General features: G+C 38.6%; 1 protein-coding gene across 1 annotated transcript in view; it reads left to right on the forward strand.

Moving 5' to 3' along the window:
- The window catches only part of ANAPC4 (anaphase promoting complex subunit 4), a 36,692-nt gene extending 19,346 nt beyond the window's left edge, over positions 1 to 17,346 (forward strand). Inside the window, exons 17-29 of the mRNA XM_059381972.1 lie at positions 2,867 to 2,922; positions 5,379 to 5,425; positions 6,670 to 6,726; positions 7,076 to 7,132; positions 9,147 to 9,240; positions 12,663 to 12,760; positions 13,381 to 13,442; positions 13,521 to 13,559; positions 13,659 to 13,760; positions 14,547 to 14,621; positions 15,504 to 15,677; positions 16,362 to 16,485; positions 16,996 to 17,346. Coding sequence (XP_059237955.1) covers positions 2,867 to 2,922; positions 5,379 to 5,425; positions 6,670 to 6,726; positions 7,076 to 7,132; positions 9,147 to 9,240; positions 12,663 to 12,760; positions 13,381 to 13,442; positions 13,521 to 13,559; positions 13,659 to 13,760; positions 14,547 to 14,621; positions 15,504 to 15,677; positions 16,362 to 16,485; positions 16,996 to 17,220 — 1,210 coding nt within the window. The 3' untranslated portion in view covers positions 17,221 to 17,346. The remainder of the gene's footprint in view (positions 1 to 2,866; positions 2,923 to 5,378; positions 5,426 to 6,669; positions 6,727 to 7,075; positions 7,133 to 9,146; positions 9,241 to 12,662; positions 12,761 to 13,380; positions 13,443 to 13,520; positions 13,560 to 13,658; positions 13,761 to 14,546; positions 14,622 to 15,503; positions 15,678 to 16,361; positions 16,486 to 16,995) is intronic.
- Positions 17,347 to 17,944: the final 598 nt, after the last annotated feature.

A 17,944-nucleotide genomic window follows, 5' to 3' on the forward strand; every position in this document is an offset into this window, starting at 1 on the left:
CTGCCTGCCTCTCTGCCTACTTATGATCTCTGTCTGTCAAATAAATAAATCTTTAAAAAAAAAAAAAAAAAGATAAAGGAAAAGGTGTGAGCCAGTTGCCTTCAGGAAAGTGGGAGAAAGAACGAGTAGGTGAAACAGGCAGATGCTGCTGGTGCTGAGGGTCACTTGGGGAGCCCTTGTGAGAATGTAGAAGTGCCCCAGGTCAGCGTGGCTGCTGGCTTTTCTCCAGCCGGGGTCAGCCAAGTGTGCTGGGGCACAGGGCAGGTGAGCACTTAGATTTGCTATGCTTGGTGACCAAAGCGAAGCCAAAGTGGGGCCAGGGAATTAAAGCGAGGGCACGATTCAAATGAACCTTGAATTGGAGCGGTTTTGGGGGGGAAAGTGGGAACACAGTGTGAGTAAGAAACAGGGAGGAGAGGTGGGGGAACCAGTAGGTGGTAGTTAGGGAGACAAAAGCTGGGGTGCTGAAGAGAGGTCCCTGGGAAGACCGGTGGTTGTTGGTGAGTGGCATGCTTGATGTTGAGAGTCAGAGGGTTCAAGTTGGTAGTGAAGGGGTGTGGGCTGTCAGCTTTGGAATTAGTAGTCAGGATGAGTGGAGAACTTGACCGTTACCTGAACTGTCGCATTGAATTCTTTATCACAGCAGTCCTTGTCTTTCAATTTCCAAACGTGTTTTCTTATTTCTTTAATCATTTTTCAAATCTTTGTAGATGACATCTTCTTAAATCTCTGAGGACGTTAATTAGATATTTTTATAAGCCTGCCGTTCCCTGAATGATCTCCACTTCCCGGGTCACTTATCTGTTTGTTTTGGTCTCGTTGCCAGCTTTCTTCAGATACCCGATGCTCCAGTGTTTACTCATGTTTCTTCGTGAGGTGATTTGAAGCTGCTTGGAATCTCTGTGGACAGGGCAGCAGAAAGCTGGCTTTGGCACTCGGGCAGGCATGTAGAGCTGTTTGGTGGGCCGCCAGCACCCGCGTGGGACCACCTCAGCTCTTCCCAGTTTATGCGCTTTCTTGGGAAAACCCTGTTCATTTCTGTTTGGGGCATAGACCCATAGGCATTCATGTTTAGGAGGAAAGAACATATTGACTGCTCTGTATTTTGGTTTGTCCTCCTGTGTCCAGCCCCGTGTGTGATCCTGAGGGCTGCTGTCGAGCCTGACATTTGCAAGGTCCAGAGTATCCCTGGGATTCTGCAGGCCGGAAGTGTCCTTGTTGTTCTCTCCATGTTCTGCGTGTGACTGCCTCTGTTGAGCTTCATCAGCCACGCGTCCTTTCTGACATTTCTGAAATTAATGTCTTTTCTACCATCCTTTTTGTTTTTGTGAGTTTATTGTACACCCCTCCCCTCCACCCCATTATCATTTTAATGGGGTTTTAGAAGGTAGAGGTTGGAGACATTTGTGTTCAGAAGACAAAATGAGAGAAGAGATGACATTGCTTTTCCTGTATGTTGAATTATTTTTTGGTCCACCGTATTTCCAGAGAGTAGATATAAAATACTAAGCTTTTTGTGATCACTTTTCAATATGAACGGAAGGTAGTTTATTTAACTTTTTTTGCTCCCTGGAAGAAGTTGAATATAGCATTGTTATTTTAGGTTATAGACAAAGAAGGTGAGGCAGTGAGAATTTTGATGTTCACCTCCAGCAGACCAGGGATTGCTTGCTGGGTGTAGGGGCCGGTCAGACTATTGATTGGGAAAGACAGAAAGGAACTTTTCTTTCCTTTTTTGTTTTGCCACAAGAGAGTTTTGATTATATTACTTGGTAATATCAGAAATGTGGCAGTCTTTTTATGTCCGGTGTTTTACTCTAGAGAGCTACGTTAATGATGCTGACCCACCTCTCCAGTAGTATGAAACTTCTTTCTTGGAAGGGGCTTTGAAATTTAGGAAAGAAAGATGCAGGCATCACTTGCTTAGAGTAGTTACCCTGTAGATGTGAGCCTAAAGAGATTTTTTTTTTAAGTGATAGCCCTGTCCATATTTAAAGATAGTTTCATCGAAATGAACGTGACTTCCACTTTTAATACTTAAATTTGGGGAGTCCATTTCTGTAAGGCTCAAGGAAATTCAGTTTTTTTTTTTTTCCTTTAAAGATTTTATTTATTTATTTGACAAAGAGAGATCACAAGTAGGCAGAGAAGCAGGCAGAGAGAGAGAGAGAGGAGGAGGCAGGCTCCCTGCTGAGCAGAGAGCCTCATGCAGGGCTCGATCCCAGGACCCTGAGATCATGACCTGAGCCGAAGGCAGAGGCTTAACCCACTGAGCCACCCAGGCGCCCTGGAAATTCAGTTTTTGAGATCAGTTACTATAAGCATCAAAAATCAACTTCCAAAAATAATGTCCACTGATAGCAGAGATAGTGACATAGTACAAATTTATAATCTGGTTTTCTGTTGGCGTTGATGTTTTTTCTTCTTACTGACCAGTATTTTTTTTAACTGAGAAAAATGCTGAAAATGGTTTTTTGCCGACTTCTTTTGTTTTCAAAGTTGAAAAAGGATTTCATACTTTACTGAATGGTGGGAAAGACCATTACACAGTTTGTGGCAAGACTTATAACCAGTTAGAATCTGAGTCATTTGCTTTATTTTTGAGAAGAATCAGGACTTGCTCTTCTGAAGCTTTATTTTTAGGTATGTTTTTGATTTGTAAAATCAAAGGTTTAAATGTCCTTCAGACAGGATAAAAGAGAATGGTAAAGATGATTATATCCCAGAACAATTGAACGATGATATATGAACCACACATTATAATTTTATTTCTGATTTCTTTTATTTTTATCTTTTCAGAGTTATAGATAGTATGAAAAACCTCAAAGCATTTTTTCACTGATTTCTTTTATTTTTGTCTTTTCAGAGTTATAGATAGTAGTATGAAAAACTTCAAAGCATTTTTTCGCTGGCTTTATGTGGGTAAGTTGGTCGAATGAAGGATTCTTGTTACCTTAACCCTTCCTTAAAAACTGTGGGTGTATCAATTTAGAATATTTCAGTTATTCTGGTAAAATTTCGAGTAACTGTAGAAGTAGAGCTCTTTTACCCTTCACGGGAGTCAGTGTTTTCAACATACAGCCCGCCTTCCTCCCTCCATACCACCAGCACCAACTTTCCCAGATGTCACTTGGAGCACCAGTTGTCCCTGTCACTCACTGCTGAAGGGTAACCTTTTTTTTGTTGTTGTTTAAATTTTTTTTGACCTAGTAACTTCTCCTTAGGTTAAAATAACATTTTTGCATCTCTGCTATGTAGGTGTTAGGTTTTTTAAAACAAGACGGTGAAAAAGCGAAGATCTGGCCTCTGCTCTTGAGTAGCTTATTTTCTGTTCTGTTTCTTGATCTTCTGTTTCTAGAGGTATGCCATCCATTAGGGTAGCCAGTAGCCACCTGTGGCTCTTTAAATTAGTTGAAATTACAGGGCTTCTTAGTGGCTCCGTCCACTAAGCAGCTGCCCTTCAGCTCAGGTCATGATACCAGGATCCTGGGATTGAGCCCCCGCATCTGGCTTCCTGTTCAGTGGGAAGCCTGCTTCTCCCTTTCCATCATTCTCTCTCTCTCTTTCAAGCAATAAAGGAATAAAATCTTTAAAATAAATAAATTAGTTGAAATTATGTAAGTTACGTGTTCAGTTTTTTAGTGACGTTATGCACATTTGAAGTCCTCTGTAGCCACACACTGTCAGTGCCTGCCACATTGAACAGCACCAAACAAGAAGTTTCTAGCATCCTTTCCATCAGACACTAGTGTCCTAACTAAGTTGAATGCAGACCACTCATTGCCTTTTTTTGTTCTATATAGCGTCTTTTCATTTGTAGGTAGTTAACCAGGATTAACTGACTTCATAGTCCATGTTCTCATGCTTACTCTGCAGCATGTGCATATTTTATGTAGGTCCATTTGAACTATTTTTGTGATCCCCCCCGTTAATATCATTGAAATAATCCAGCATACATTGCCTTCCAACACAGGCAAAAATTTGATTATAAATGAGATTTATTCCTCATTTGTTAAAATTCTAAAGAGTAAATAAAATAGAAGTTAAATTATCTATAATGTGCTCACATCTTTTAACAAATGTCCAGATCTTCAATTCTGGTATCTTACAAACAGACTTTATATTTGTCAGCCTAATGTAATTGCTTGTGGTAAAAAAAGAATGGGATCCACAGATGTTGGCATTTAAAATTCTTTTTTTTTTCTCCTCAAAACCGTACCAGTGCTAGCCAGAATGGGGAGCCAGAGTGTTCATCAGGCCAGCCTGTTTAATATCAGAAATGCTGATTAGAATAAATTACAATATTAAAACTCAATGAGATCTTCGAAATAATTTTCTTTTACAGAAGAGGTTTGGTTTTACTTGTAATTACTGGAGTAGTTGAGGCAGTTTATATTCTGCTGCATGTCCTAACTCTAATGAGAAGCCTGATTAGGAGAGAAATGAATTACTGCTCAATCCTTATCATTAGAGCAGGGCAGCAGAAAGCACGCTCGATGGGAGAACCCGAGACCTCATTATAATCCTGGCTCTGCCACTTGTTAGTGGTGTCGCCTGGGTTTGCTCCTTTGGAAAATGTAGCACCCATGAAGGCAGGAACAACTTTTGTACTGCTATATCCCCAGCACCCATAGTGTGCTCAGTGAGTACTTTTTGGATGGATAAATGAATGAATGAGTGCACTAGATCATGGCTTGTTTTTCAGATAATTTAGAAGTTTGAACTAATGAAGAACGGTTTCTAAAGTAATCCGTGTTTGCAGAATCACATCCAGCATGCTTATTCCTGACCGAATGCAATTACGAGGGATATTCAAACAGTGCAAAAACACATGCAGCATTCCCCTTGACTTAGGTGGACATAATATAAAAATACAACCATCAGAGAGGACAAAAAGAATTGGCTGCAGATATTAGAGAGTCTGTAAATACATGTATATTTAAGTGTATGTATGTACACAAAAGTCTTAGTGCAAATATCTTTGTGTAGCAAAAAACTCAAGGAAGAGTAACATGTTTGTTTGGTATTCTAAAGCTTTTGAAGGACCAAATTGTTTGCAGATTTTAAGAGAAGAAATGCCATATGTTAGGAGAGGAATGAATCTGGTCTGTGCACGTCATTGAGTTGACGTAGAAAATAAAAAATAATAGTTTAGGATTGTTAGACCAGCCTTTTTGAACCTGAAAATACAAGTCAAATTTACAGTCTTCACACTTTAGTTTTTAAAAGGAAAATAAGTTTTCCTTGGTGAAAAGATTTCTTTGGTTGAATATTGAAGATTTAGTCCAATGAAACACATTTAGTCTTTGAAATGTATCTATATTAAAGTTAGGTTTGTACCTTTCCTTTAAAGATAGTTTTTTGATTTCTGTTTCCAGCAATGTTGAGAATGACAGAAGACCATGTGCTTCCAGAGCTGAATAAGGTAGTATGTGGTAGTACGTTTTCCAGTGTGTTAACTGCTGCTCTGACTGAGCTCAGCTTGGCTGCTTGGCTCAGTATTCATACACCACTGCTAGTTGACAAGGTGTCAGGCTGTAGACCCTAAATGCAGCTTTGTAATTGAGGGTTTTTTTTCCTTTAAGAAATTTTATTTTTTCATCTCACAAAATACCTTTACTATGGTTATCTAATTTTATAATTTTCATGTTTATATAAGATTTTGTAATCTGTATTATGTAGGGTGCTTGTATTCTTTACCTTTCTTAAGTTTTGAATATATTTTTATTTCCTTGGAAATCTGGTACTTTAAATATTAGTCCCAATGCTGATGTCTGGTAAACAGTAGTTTCCCTGATTACAAGGATTGTGACAGTGGCATTGGAATTTCCTTTAAGTAAGAACTTTCAGACTAGGGCAACATTCCCTCCTGATTTCTGTGGTCACTCATCCTCACCCCTGCCCAAACTCTGATTCAGATAGATGAGGTAATCTTGGGCCTGTGAAAGTGGAGAGCATTAGAATTAGCTCCAGTGGACTGGATGAATAAGGGATCGCCATTCTGAGACTTTTACAAGAAGCAGATCTTTTGTGCTGTGGATGACTGGCCTCACAAACCAGGGAGGTTCACATTAGCTGTTTCGCTGAGACCACTCTTTTGTTTGAGGAAGTAAAATGTGTCTGTTAATGGGGGAGACCTCTGGGTGTATTCCTCAGGTATAATTCTGTGAGGACTGAAGAACTGGGGTGGGGTGAATGCAGGGTCACTGCAAGAAGCAGAGACCAACTGCTAAGCAAGCATCACTGTTGAGTTGTAGGTCCTCACTCAAGTCAAGGTGACTTCTCTGGACATAGTCTCTTCTTCCAGAGCAGGGACCCTGTACATAGACTTATTAGCACAAGGCCTAAAATAATAAACAGCTTCAGGCCATAAGGAATTCTGTAGCTCTTGGATTAGGTGTAGCTCTTGGATTAGCTGATTGGAAAAAGGGGTTTAAAATGTTTAATTACATGCTTGCCAAAGCTTCAAGATTTCATATTTTCACAGTTGCATAATCTTTTGGATTTCTATTGATGTTTCTTTGAAGGAACTTTGCCTCTTAGTATCATGGCTTTTAGTAGACAGTAAAAAAAAAAAGTCACATTTATTATTACATAATATAAGATCTTTTGGGAAGCTTTCTTTTTCCTTGATTTGTTTTTCCTTTTGTTCCTTTTTGATTTTGATAGATGACTCAGAAAGATATCACATTTGTTGCTGAATTTCTTACTGAACATTTCAATGAGGTACGAAAGTGTTATTTCTATAATGCTGGGATTTTTGTGTTTTTTATTGAAAGAGTTAAACAGTTGCCATAAACCTGGGTAATGGTGAGAAGTAATCACATTTAATCCAGTTTAATTGACATTTTTAGCAGCTGTGCTTTTTAAACTATTGAACTAATTAATGGCAATACTTATTTTAGAGCCTTTATAAATCCAACTTTTGTTTGGATGTTTGTCATACAATCCCTAGAAGAAAAAGATAACTGCCACTAACGGCTCTCTTAAAAAATAAACGTTTTCATTAAGCTTAAGAATTTTTTTTTCTTTCTCTTCTGTGAGTTAAGAGCTAAACTATGCTTATTCTTTCTAGGCTCCAGACCTTTATAATCGAAAAGGAAAATACTTCAATGTTGAAAAAGTTGGTCAGGTATGGGCATTTGATTGAATGTGGATATTACTTTTTTTTTTTAGAAATTATTAAAACTAATGCTAAAACTTTAGCAGTGTTAGTCTTTATTATCCAAAGTTTCTGGAAAATAATACAGTGCTAGCTTACACAGCAGCCCTTTTCTTTTAGTAAAGTAACGAAAAAGGAGCAGTTTTTAAACTTTTGGTCTCAGAACTTGTTTATATTCTTAATAACTATTGAAGACTCTGAAGAGTTTTGCTAATATAGGTTATATTTATCAATGGGAGATGTTAGTAGGCATTAGAAATATAACAGAATACAAAATTAAAAGTAACAGCAATTCCACTTAACTGTTACATGTTACAGAAATATTTATAATAAAAATGACTATATTTTTTTAAACAGTTTAGTGAAGAGTGACATTGTTTTGTAGTTTTGCAAATCTCTGCTGTCTGCCTTAATAGAAGACAGCTTCTCATAGCTGCTGCTTCGTCTCCCATGTTGGGTTTTTATGTTTAATGTATGTAAAGAAAATCTGGCCTCACATAGGTTTTAGAAAGGGAGAAGTATTGTAATGGCTGTTTCCGATAATTGTGGATGTTTTTTGATATTATACTGAGTCTTGATAAGAGATAGTATCTTAAGGTTAGCTTTAATATGGAATCTAAAATTGCATCAGTGAACTTTTCATACTCTGATACATTAAAATCCATTCATCTGTCTTATGCTTTGAATGGATCTTTTACCTGTGCATGATTTTGTAGTATTGTGTATTGGTCATTTGGAAAATACTGGCTCACTGAGTTATGCAGATCTTCTGAATGCTGACATCTTTCCCTATGCAGTATCCAAAAGTCAGATTTAAGAATATCTGCAACCGTATCATCAGAAAATCTTCAAGTACCATGGCTGTCAAGTACACAGTGGTAGATACAGATCTTCCAAAATTTTAATTTTTGCTTGAATGTTTAAATTTTATCATTGGCACCAAATACTGTCAGTTGTTTTGCTTAAAGTGACAGGCTTGCTTTATTTTCAAGAAAATATCTACCAAATACCCACGTACGAATAATCATAGCTTATCTGCCAGTCATTCTTTCAAATAAAAATAGAATTCCATTAACAGCAACAAAGTGCCTGGCTTACCCCACAACTACAACAATTTCTTAAATGTTTTTCCTCATGGTCACCATTGTACTTTGGTATTGGCCAAAGTGCTTTATGTTTACTTCTCAACTTTGTCACAGAGAACAGTAAAAAGATTTGTACTCCAGGGTTGAGGTTTAATAAAATTAATTATTAATTAATTAATTATTAATTAATTATTTTAATAGCTTCATTAAATAAGTGAAACTGTCAGTATGTAACAAAAGGAATACAGTGCCCACTAGTATGGCTTCAGACCACCCGGCGTCAGTTTTCCCCACCTGTGCTTTTGACCCTTAGTGCAGATGTCAACAGAGTTGAAAGGGCAAATAATATTTCAACATTATAAAAATAGTATAATGAAATCTAGAAATACTAAAAACAAAACAAAACAAAAAAGATAAATAAAAATAGTATTGACCGCATGGATCCTTGAAGCATCTTTAGGGCTCCACGGGGTCTGTCGGCCACACTTTGAGGACTACTATCCTAGAGTAGATTGACAAGTTGATACTTTTAAAATTAATGTATAACATAGGTGCGGATGCACGATCTCTCTCTCTCTCTCTCTCTCTCTCTCTCTCTCTCACATACACAGACACACACACAAGATTAAAATGTCCTTCATGAAAATGGAACACAAAATTTAAACTCTGTGTGTGGTCTCTGCATCCATAGCATTCTGATCTTCCAGAAGTTTGCAGCTTGCCAAGTGGCTCGGCATTTAGTGAATTTTGGTCACTTCACTTGGAATAATAGCCGTGCAATTTCAGAGCACTTGTCAGTAAAACAATCACTTTTAAAATAGAATAATGCTAACAATAAGTCTTTGAAGCCTCCTCCTTTGTTTATGACATTTAAAATTTTGATTTGGTATTAATTCTAGTACTTGAAAGATGAAGATGATGATCTTGTGTCACCACCTAACACAGAAGGAAACCAGTGGTATGATTTTCTTCAAAATAGCAACCACCTTAAAGGTATTTAATGAACTTTGTGGATTTGGGCCATGTTTATACTTGCTTTGAGACCAGTTTATTAACTAGGAGTGTTGCTGGACAATTACTGAATATTTATTTCAGGTCTTTAGATCAGTTGTGCCTATTGTTTTTGATTAGAGAAACAGCAAAATAAATAGTATATGACTTTACCGTGATAGAAAACAGTCTGAAATTAACTGTGATAGGGTAAGATTGTTTATTCTCAGATACTCTTGTCTGTTTTTTACCCTATGAAAAAAATAGGATATTAGGAAGAAAATTCCACAGCCTGCTAGTGAGAGAAGTCTTTTGCTGATTCCCATTTGTGAACTCCTGAAAGCATAGTGATGCTTAACTATTCTCCTGAGATTGTAGGTTTTTTTGTGTACTTGTGCTTTTCATTCTCTAGGATCTTGAAATGTTGGTATAGTAAAATGATGCAACATTATTCGGGATGCAACACAAAATAGCAACCACTAAATATATCAGAACTTCAGTATTTTAGATGCAGATATTTTGGAAGCAGTATTTCTTTGCTTGCCTCACAGAGTAATTTGATCATAGCCTGTCATTTCTTAGGTCATTAGGGTAATAGCCCCCAGCATGTAGTTCTTTCCTTCATGCCCCCAGGAACCTAGGCACCTGTTATCCCCATTTCTTAATAACGAAGCTGAAGATCAGAGAAGGCCCAAATCACACAAGCTGGTACGTGATGAAGCTAGGTGTCTGCTGACCTCAAAGCCCAAGTTTTTAACTTGACTCAGTGGTGACCTCTGCCACTCTTCTCTGGTTTCTGTTTATCTGAATGAATGAGGATGGATGGGAGAAGGAGAGAATTCTCTGAAGCCCAAAACTTGGCTTGTTGCCCTTTTATTTTAACCTTAGAAGTTTAAATTCTTTTTCAGAACAGCACATTTGATTCAGTTAGTTATTGAAAGGAGGGAGAATAAAGGTACAGCTGACTCAGCTCATTGCTGTTTAATCAGGATGCATCCCCAGCCTGAGGAGGGCTCATGGCAGTGTGCCAGGAGTGGTGGCACCAGTGCCCTGTCTGAGAGTGGGCTAATACTGGTCCTGGGAACTTGGGTGGGTTAAAAATGGGCCCTACCCTCTTTTTCCTCACATCTATGGCTGAACAGGAAGGCCTAATCTTAGCTAGGAGCATGACGTTTAACCAAGATAACACCTCGTATTATTAACTTCATCTCAAGGTTTTGCTAGTATATGAATTGGGACAAGTTCATTAATTATCGTTTCTTAGTCTAGTGTGAAGAAATACTCTCATTATGGAACTGTTTCTGGTTTTTGTCTTTTTTTGTAAGCTTTATTTATTAGAAAGAGAGTATGTGGTGGGGAGGGATGGAGCAAGAGGGAGAGAGAATCTCAGACAGACTCAGGGCTGACCATGAAGCCCAACAGAGCTCAGTCCCATGACCCTGAGCTCAAGACCTGAGCCAAAACCAAGACTTGGATGCCCAATAGACTGTGTCACCCAGACGCCACATCGTTATGGAACTGTTAAGAAAACTTTTGTGAAACTTCTTTCTAGCACTTTGCAAAAATCATGTGCTCAATATTTGCTACATGTACTTTCTCAGGGTACATGAGGGAGTGCTGGGGCTGTAGGATGGGTGAAAGTCACTGCTCTGAGCTTCGGGGGTTGGAATCTGCTCTGCGTCTTCTTGTGATGTGGCTGAGGGCAGACTGTCTAACCTCTCTGTGCCCGTTTTCTCATCAGTAAAATGAGGGCAGTAGTGGTGCCTCCCTCAAAACACCATTGTGAGGATTCTGTAAATGCAGGTGGAGCGCTGGGTGCCCAGTTCATGGCTCCTGAGCAGTAGGGATGCTGTCACGTGAGCTGTGGGTACTCAGAACACTTCTGACACTAAAATGAGAGGGTTTTACTCCTGAGACCAATTCTGAAACCAACTGTGTGTCCTGTGATTCATTTCTGATGCTGACTACACAGACTCCACAGCTTCCATGGCTCAGTCCCACAAGACCGCCTCTGTGGCTTCAGTCCCGAGGATTAGGTCCCCGGGTGGCCTACATTTCTGTCCCCACCCTCCCTCCCTCCCCCTTTCAGGTTGATTATTTGCTAAAATGGCCCATAAACCCCAAACACTTCACTTAGGTTTACTGCTTTATTATAAAGACACAAGTCAGAACAGCCAAGTGAAAGAGCTGCAGAGTCAGGGTGTGGGGGGAAGGGCTCAGAGCCCCCGCGCCTGCTCTGGGTGTGTCACCCAGCACCCAGAAGCCCTCTGTTCAGGGGTTCTTTATGGGGTTTTCATTATGCGGGTGGGATTGATTAAGTGATCGATGACTGGTGATTGGACTCAAGTCCAGCTCTTCTCCCCACCCTGGTAGTTGGGGGATGAGGGCTAGAAAGTCCAGGCTTCTATCAGGGCTTAGTCTCTCTGGTGCCCAGTCCTCATTCTGAAACCGTCTAGGGATCTTCCCACAGTCGCATTGTTACACCAAAAGATGTTCCTATCACCCTTATCACTCAGGAAATTCTGAGGGTTTTAGATGCTCTATGCCAGGAACCAGGGACAAAGATCTGATACCTTTCTCTGCTCCCCAGCATCTCTCTCCTGTGGGAAGCTTAAAATGTTAACCTGATTAAAACTCACTTTGTCCAGCATAGCTGGGACATGAGATGCTGGGAGTGAGGGAAGCCTACAGAGCTCAGGAGAAGAGGGTGGGCCTGGGAGTCTGAGGGTTGGATTCAGAGGTGTGAATTCGTTATCATTTTCACCCCAGGCAGATTGCCCAAACCTCCTGGGCCTCATTTTTTAAATCTGTAATTTGAAGGGTGTGATGCTTACTTTGTCCAGCTGTTATAAGCAATAGAAGTAACAGGATGGAATCTCACATAGTCGCTACCCCTGAGTGCTTAATTATGTATTACTCACTACTGGTAAAGTAGCCTTTTGCAAAGTAAAGTGCTTATTTACACCGCACTAGTTTCTTGTGTCTTGTTTCTGGTTTCAGTATTATACTTTTCGAAAACAATACTGGACTACTGTTGTCAGCCCGTTGTGGCAAAGAGTAGAGAATGAACTCTATTTTATTGTGTCTTGTGGTTCCCAGATCACCCCTTCCTTCCTATACCCAGCAGAAGCAAACTGTCAGATTTGGGTAGGGGAAAATAGAATAAAGAGTACGGAGCTGCTAGGCCTCGGCCTGCAGTGGGTGCGGCAGGTTTTAGTGGGCCGGCAGCAGGGGATGGTGAAGAAAAGGCAGGAGGCCACAGTCATTTGTGGTGAGGTTGTGTGAGGGGCTAATGAAGCAGCCAGGGAGATTGCCACTGTCAGGTGAGCGGTGCGGGCTGCCTCTGACAGATTATTTTCTCCTAATCATTTGGTTTACTCTAACTTTGTGATTTTGTTTTTGTTTCTCTTCTTGTTTGAAACCAGAAAGTCCTTTGCTGTTTCCTTATTATCCTCGAAAATCATTGCATTTTGTGAAAAGGCGGATGGAGAACATTATTGATCTGTGCTTGCAAAAACCAGCAGTAAGTTTGAAAAAGCAATGCATGCCTTTGTGGAGGAGTGAGAATATCTGCAGCATGGGGTTCACTTATGTAAACGGTCATGGTTACTAAGGTGAGCCGTATGAATTGCTGCTTGTTCACCCTTTGGCTGACAAGAATGGCAGGTTCATTGGGTTCACCCTAACATTTCCTCTACCTGTTAGTTTCTTAAATATACTAAGAAGTAAACAGATTAACAAGGTTATTAGGAGTGTTGGTATCCCTATTATTTTATTTGTTCCTAGAACAAACTTCTTATAAACAGTTTCGGCTAGAGAGCTATCATATGTCTAGCTTACTGCTGCAGGAGGGAAGTAAGATGCTGTGAGAGAAGGGGATGATGGGCTGGGTGTTCCTAGTCTTCTATGCATACTTCTTTCTGGTGTATTTTTCAGAATTTCTTCTGAATTTCAGAATTTCAGAAATTCTTCAGAATTTCTTTTCCTTGCTGTTAGAACTGTCATTGACGTTTCTTGTTTGAAAGCTTGCTGATCTAGATGGTTTTTTACTAGACTTGAATAGTGAAGATCAGGTACTTTCTGTAGAGTACTTGTGTGTATGTAAATGCTTTGATTGTACTTTTAAAAATCTATTTTATTTAGGATGTCATTGGAAAATCGATGAATCAAGCAATCTGTATTCCATTATACAGGGATGCTAGAAGGTAATTCTATTTACTTTTTGGGTGGTAAAATTTAGTGGCCAATTTAATTTTTTCTTACCTTTTTTTCTTTTGTTTTAGTCAGGACTGTACACGCAGATTATTCAAATTTCCTTTTCTGTAAGTGTGTGTTTCTTCTTGTCTCATACGAGCAATACATTTTTGTTCTCTGATGCGATAGCTAAATACTGTGTTTTGACATTAAATTTTTTTCCTTAGGTGGAATAATAAAACCTCAAATCTACATTATCTTCTTTTTACTATTTTAGAAGATTCACTTTATAAAATGTGCATTTTAAGGAGACATACTGATATTTCCCAGTAAGTATTAATCTAAAGTTGAGATAGAGAGTGAGATTTTATTATTTTTAGTAATAAATGTACCGCTTCCCTCCCTTATATTTTGGGATTCAGTTAGCTGCCTTATGAGTTTAGGCTTGCTGGTACACTGTTCTTAGTCTTACATTTCACATCATTAAGATGATAATGCCAAATCACAAGCTTCATGATCCCTTTTGATTCTAGATTATTAATTTTGTACAGGTGTAGTTGTGACTTGTAGGATTTCTTTAGCATTAAGAAAAATACAACAGCGGAACACTCGGGATTATATCTCACGAACTTGAAGCATTCGGAACTGTGGCTTGGGTTCCTTACGGAAAGGAGTTTAGCCTCGGGTTAGGTATGCCTTTCATTAAACAAGAGGCCTGCCTGTAGAGACTTCTTTTGAGAATCTGAAGTAGAAGTTCTAAAAAATAAATCATGTACAGAATACCATTAATATCGTAGATGGTTTTAATCTGAATTTGAAGGAAATGTTTTGAGATGGGCCGAAGAGAAATAATTTGGTTGTTCCCAATTGTCCTTAATTTTATAAGGTATCAGTGACTAAGATTTTAAACAAGTTGCAATTTTGATGTAGGTTTGTCTATCTAGGGGTTTAAATTAATTGTCAGTTTTGCAGTGTGAGCATAATGGTATTTTGGGCCTGGGACTTGGCTGTTTAGGTAAATATACTAACACTGACAATCATGTTCTTTCAAGCATTTAGATTATTGGCTATCCAAGTTGTTCCACAGTCTTTTTCCCCCCCCTTCTTTCTTCAAGATCTGTAAGTAATGGACTAATTGCTATTAAATTTGGGAGCTTCACATATGCCACAACTGAAAAAGTGAGACGAAGGTAAATCTTGAATCTTGTTTGAATGAGATTATATACATATACAAATGATATGTACATATGTTTAATTATAGAAATATGGTCAGACTCAGGTACAGTGATTATGTTACACTTAGGAGGCCTTTGTAACTTGCAGCAGAGTGCACAGGATTGCTTACATAGCTTATACTTCGATTGACTTAACAAGAATAGAACCTTACTTCCCTTCAGGAACTTACATAACTGTGGTTTCCTGTGATAATACTTCTGAGCTCCCCGTCTGTTCAGAAAGCAAGATGGCTTCAGGGGGCATGTGACTGAAGTTGTTGTTACAACCAGCAGTAACATGTAGTGGCCTCATTGTCACTGCTCTGGGATGTTCTTAGAATATAAAAGGGTAACAGTAGCAAAGTCATCCCTGAGGCTGTGGAGTAGACACTCCTCACAGGCCAAACCTTTCCTCACTCTCTTTTCCTTACATAAAAGGAGTTTTTTTTATGATAATGTCTTTAAAGTTGTTTGAATTTTCCTCTGTCAATCTTGTTTTTACTTCTCAGTCTAGTTAGCCCTGTTTGTTTAGCCAGTATATCTACAAGGTGCCATTCCTGGAATTTCCACAGCCTTAAGGCCTGACTATTGGTATCAGGAGTTTTCTGAAACTGTGAACCAATCTCACCCTCCCAGATTTTTCTTTTTTCATGGTAACCTGTTTTTTAGGGCCTACTTCTGTTTGTGAATAATCACTGCAATTGGTAACTGATTTTAATGCAAACTGATGATGTATTTTCAGTGTATGAGTATAGAATGTCACTTGGTTTTTGTTGTATTAAATTTTTGCATGGTACCATAATACTTTCTCAGTTGTCCCAGTCATCTATGATGTAACAGAACGTCATTCACTTCTAGCGCCTACAGCTGCTTAGATGCACAGTTCTATGATGATGAGACTGTAACAGTAGTTCTGAAAGACACCGTGGGACGTGAAGGGAGAGATAGGCTTCTGGTCCAGTTGCCATTATCTTCAGTGTATAATAGCGAGGATGCCTCAGAGTATCAGTTCACGGGGGCTTACTCCACAAGGTAACTAACTCATCAGTAAGAAACTCTTGCTGACGAAATAGTTCTATGCTTTTGAATATGTATTGTACATTGTGGTTCCTTAGGTATGCTAGGCAGTGCTTACGAGGGATAGTAGGAAAATCAGCTGGACAGAAGTACTATTTTTTTTTTTTTAAATACTGGCTTCAACAGCTCTCCTGCCCTTGTGCTTTGCTAATAAAGCAAGAGTATTTGGTGAAATAAGGTGGGGAATTATTTGGAGTAGCGAATGGGACTTATGTACTGTTTTCAAGGGTAGCTTGAGCCTCAGTGAATAACAGAATTAGTTATTTTAGATTTGCTTCTATTGGTTTCCTCCCAGTATCAGGACTTCAGGAGTCAGTGGAGTATACACAGCCAATTCTAGAGATGGCTTTAGTTTTCTTAGATTTAAGTGAGTAGGTCCCTTCTCTAATTAAAAAATTTGTCTGTTTGCTTTCCTTGAGCAGGAATCAGAAACCTTAGTAAGATGCCATTCTAGCTATTTGGAATTGCAGTATTTTCCTAGGATATAGGAAAATGCCTTTTATACAGTGGCTGATAGAATTATTTTGGAACTGGGAATGTTGGTAGAAATCAAACCCATGGTAGATCCTTATATTACCTCCTTGTAAACCAGAGAGAAGATCGCCTTTTCATTTTGGGGTTGGATTTTCCCTTCTCCAGGCTAGATGAACAGTGCAGTGCTATTCCCACACGTACCATGCATTTTGAAAAGCATTGGCGATTACTGGAAAGTATGAAAGCACAGTATGTTGCTGGGAATGGTTTTCGCAAAGTGTCCTGTGTGGTAAGTATTTACAGGTTGTTTACTGACAGAGTAATGGGAGGAAGTGACTTTGAATCTATAAGGTCCTTTCAGAAAGTGTAAGCATTTCATGGTGTATTGCTTTTATTGATTATGAACATGAACATGTGGCCATAGCTATGTAGCTTTCTCGTTTTTGAGAAAGTTGAGTGAGTAATACAGTATTAGATGTTAATTAAATAAATAATTAATTAATTTTTAAAGTGGTCTTGACCCCCAGCCTGGGGCTCAACCTCATGACCCTGGGATCAAGTATCTCATGCATTTGTGACTGAGCCACCAGGCACCCCTTGATTTCAATTATTAGGAAAATTGTCACTATTGTATATAGAGATCCTTTTATAGCAAATGAGGCTAAGTTTAGTGATTTTGTTGTAAATCAATGGGAAATAACTCATACAAAACCATTTTTCAAAATTTTGATTTCTTATATATTATTTATTAGTTCAGTCATGAATTTAAAGATTCTTTATTTGACCTTTTCTTCTCCAGTTAAGCTCAAATCTCCGTCATGTAAGAGTATTTGAAATGGACATAGATGATGAATGGGAGCTTGATGAATCTTCGGATGAAGAGGAGGAAGCCAGTAATAAGCCTGTGAAGATAAAGGAAGAAGTGTTGTCAGAGTCAGAGGTTGAGAACCAGCAGGCCAGTGCTGCCGCATCCGCTCCAGAGATAGTCATCAAAGTGGAAAAACTTGACCCTGAGCTGGACTAGCTTGCCCTGATTTTGTATGTCCTCATTATGTCAGGAAGGATATGGGAGATAGGTGAAGATGTTTTGGATCACTTTTAATTTTCTTTGTATAACAAAGAAATAAACCATACATTTTATTTTTCCTTATTCAGCTTCAGCTTCTCTTAGTAGTAGAATCACTATGATAGACTTTCTTTTTGGTGAGATTTCTTTTTAATACTGTGTGCAGAACTCATGTTTAAAGAAAACATAAATTGAGTGTGAAGAAAATTTCAGTCTTTTCTGTTAAAAGATAGGTATCAGGAATCATTCCTATATCAAGAAGAAATTACATTTAAGTAGTCATTCATCCCTAGAATTTTTGATGCCTTTAGTATTTTAAAAACATAGATACTTATTCCTTTTCCATCTTCCCCCTTCTATTTGATTCTCGGTCTCCAGAATGCTTTCAAAATTATATTTTCAAAATTATACTGCTTTACTGTAATGCTAAATAAGCCAAAAGATGGGTACTGTCTTTATCATCTAAACAGCAAAAACACTGCTTGACACCTACGTAACTACCTTCTCATTTTGTTACTGGATTTGAGCTCTGAATACTTTGAATTGGCAGCGTTTAGATGTGTCTTTTTCCTCTGTTTGGAATTGGCCAAGGACACATGGTGGCTTTGTGTGCAACGTCTTATAAACACAAGAAATGTGGATCAACTAAGCCTAATGTAGCATTAGTGCAAATGAGCTCCTA

The sequence above is a fragment of the Mustela nigripes genome, chromosome 1, assembly GCF_022355385.1.
Source record: "Mustela nigripes isolate SB6536 chromosome 1, MUSNIG.SB6536, whole genome shotgun sequence".
NCBI classification, from domain to species: Eukaryota; Metazoa; Chordata; class Mammalia; order Carnivora; family Mustelidae; genus Mustela; species Mustela nigripes.